This window comes from Oryzias melastigma, linkage group LG19 (assembly GCF_002922805.2).
Source record: "Oryzias melastigma strain HK-1 linkage group LG19, ASM292280v2, whole genome shotgun sequence".
Classification (NCBI taxonomy): Eukaryota; Metazoa; Chordata; class Actinopteri; order Beloniformes; family Adrianichthyidae; genus Oryzias; species Oryzias melastigma.
This window is the reverse complement of record NC_050530.1, coordinates 2,597,805-2,599,450: the sequence shown is the minus strand read 5'-3', so window position 1 is coordinate 2,599,450 and position 1,646 is coordinate 2,597,805. Positions and strand designations below refer to the sequence as shown.

The 1,646-nt window shown below is 39.7% G+C and overlaps 1 protein-coding gene across 1 annotated transcript in view; it reads right to left on the bottom strand.

The window, feature by feature from the left end:
* Positions 1-231: 231 nt before the first annotated feature.
* LOC112154486 (ras-related C3 botulinum toxin substrate 1) overlaps positions 232-1,646 on the bottom strand; it is a 10,248-nt gene continuing 8,833 nt past the window's right edge. Inside the window, exon 6 of the mRNA XM_024285454.2 lies at positions 232-1,106. Within this exon, the coding sequence (XP_024141222.1) occupies positions 976-1,106 (131 nt within the window). The 3' untranslated portion in view covers positions 232-975. The remainder of the gene's footprint in view (positions 1,107-1,646) is intronic.

The window sequence follows — 1,646 nt, the reverse complement described above, 5'->3', positions numbered from 1 at the left end:
AATTTTTAAAACTTTAAAACCAAAAGTTTTTCACATAATTATGAATAAAATCAGTGAATTTCTAACAACCTACTGCCGCTCTGCAGAAACTATGTCCTAGAAAATGACACTTTCTTTCGTATTGATTAAAAAAGACATTATTATAATTAAAGGACCACTGGAGACTTTTACTTCGTAGTGACTTAGAACAAAAATTCCCCCCAAAAGTATAAAAACAGACAAGAAAAAAAATCACTTTTACCAAATTTATTTGTTTAAAAAATCTCCATCTCGCTCTATAAAACCGTAACATGTTCTGACAGCTGCTGAGTCCAGATTCAGGGGTTCCTCAGAGCAACTTGATCTCATCTCATAAAAACAAACACAAAAGGTCGAGAAGTAACTGAAGAGACTTCACAATAAAAGCATCAAAATGAGTTCCGACCTTCATCGAACATTAAGAAATGGGGCCAAACAGGAAGTCGACGCGTGAAGCCTTAAAAGCACTTTTCCTGGATCAAAACGACCTCGCTGAGCTTCACTCATCAAATACTGACTTTACAAACACGGACAGACGGATGGATTCAGACCTTCAAAATAAAACTCCCAACGAGTAGAAGAAGCAGCACCTCGGTCCGGTCAGACATGTAAACAAACGGGTCGCTGAAGATGACGGGAAACGGGCGATAAAAACAGGAAATGTTGGTCAAGGCAGCAGGAATCTGGTGGTAATTTTCTTTTTTTTTGAGTTACGTCTATGGAAGTTTCATGAAATATTCAAGTAACGTCACCACGTTCCTTCATTTTCCCCAAAGGCCTTTACAAGAATCCCGCCTGAAAGGAGCAAACAGTCAGAAAACACCTCATTTGAAAACCAAACAAATCCGTTTGCTCCTTTCAGCGGGAAGTTCCGTCGGAACGGACACGTGGGAACGCTGCTCCACCCCAAACTCAAACCAGATGTTCTTTGGTGTTTTGGTTCTGAGAGGATCTCCGTTAGAGTATTCTGCACTTCCTCTTCTTCTTCCTGTCGGGCGGGGGGCACAGGACGGCCCTGATGGCTTCATCAAACACCGTCTTCAGGCCGCGCTGCGTCAAAGCCGAGCACTCCAGGTACTTCACCGCGCCTGTGGGAGCAACAAAGCCTTTAGGGGGAGTAAAATATGCAGACAAACCCAAAAGAACAAGATCAGTGATGCTTAAACACAAAATCTTTAACATATTGGAACTTTTTTCAGTTAACACGATAATTCCAGTAGATTTTGAAGGAGAAAAGCGGCTCGAGCCGCTTTTCTCCTTCAAAATCTACTGGAATTATCGTGTTAGCCGTAAAAAGTTACAGTAAATCAAAGGACTATTTTAGCATTTATTTTAGGATATTTTAAAGTTTACCCAATATTTCAACTACATGCTTGTTATTTTGGCCAATTTAGGATTTTTTATTTTATTTTTTAGGATAATTTGGAGTTTAATATTTCAGGTGCATGCCAGCTATTTTGGCTAAATTACGCTTTTCCCCCCCAGTTTTTAAGGCTAATTTAGCATTTAGCTTAATTTTTAGCCAGCTATCAGCTTCAGCATTTTCAGCTATCAACCTCAGCGTTTTTAGCTATCAATTTCAGCATCTTCAGCTATCAGCTTCAGCGTTTTTAGCCATCAATTTCAGC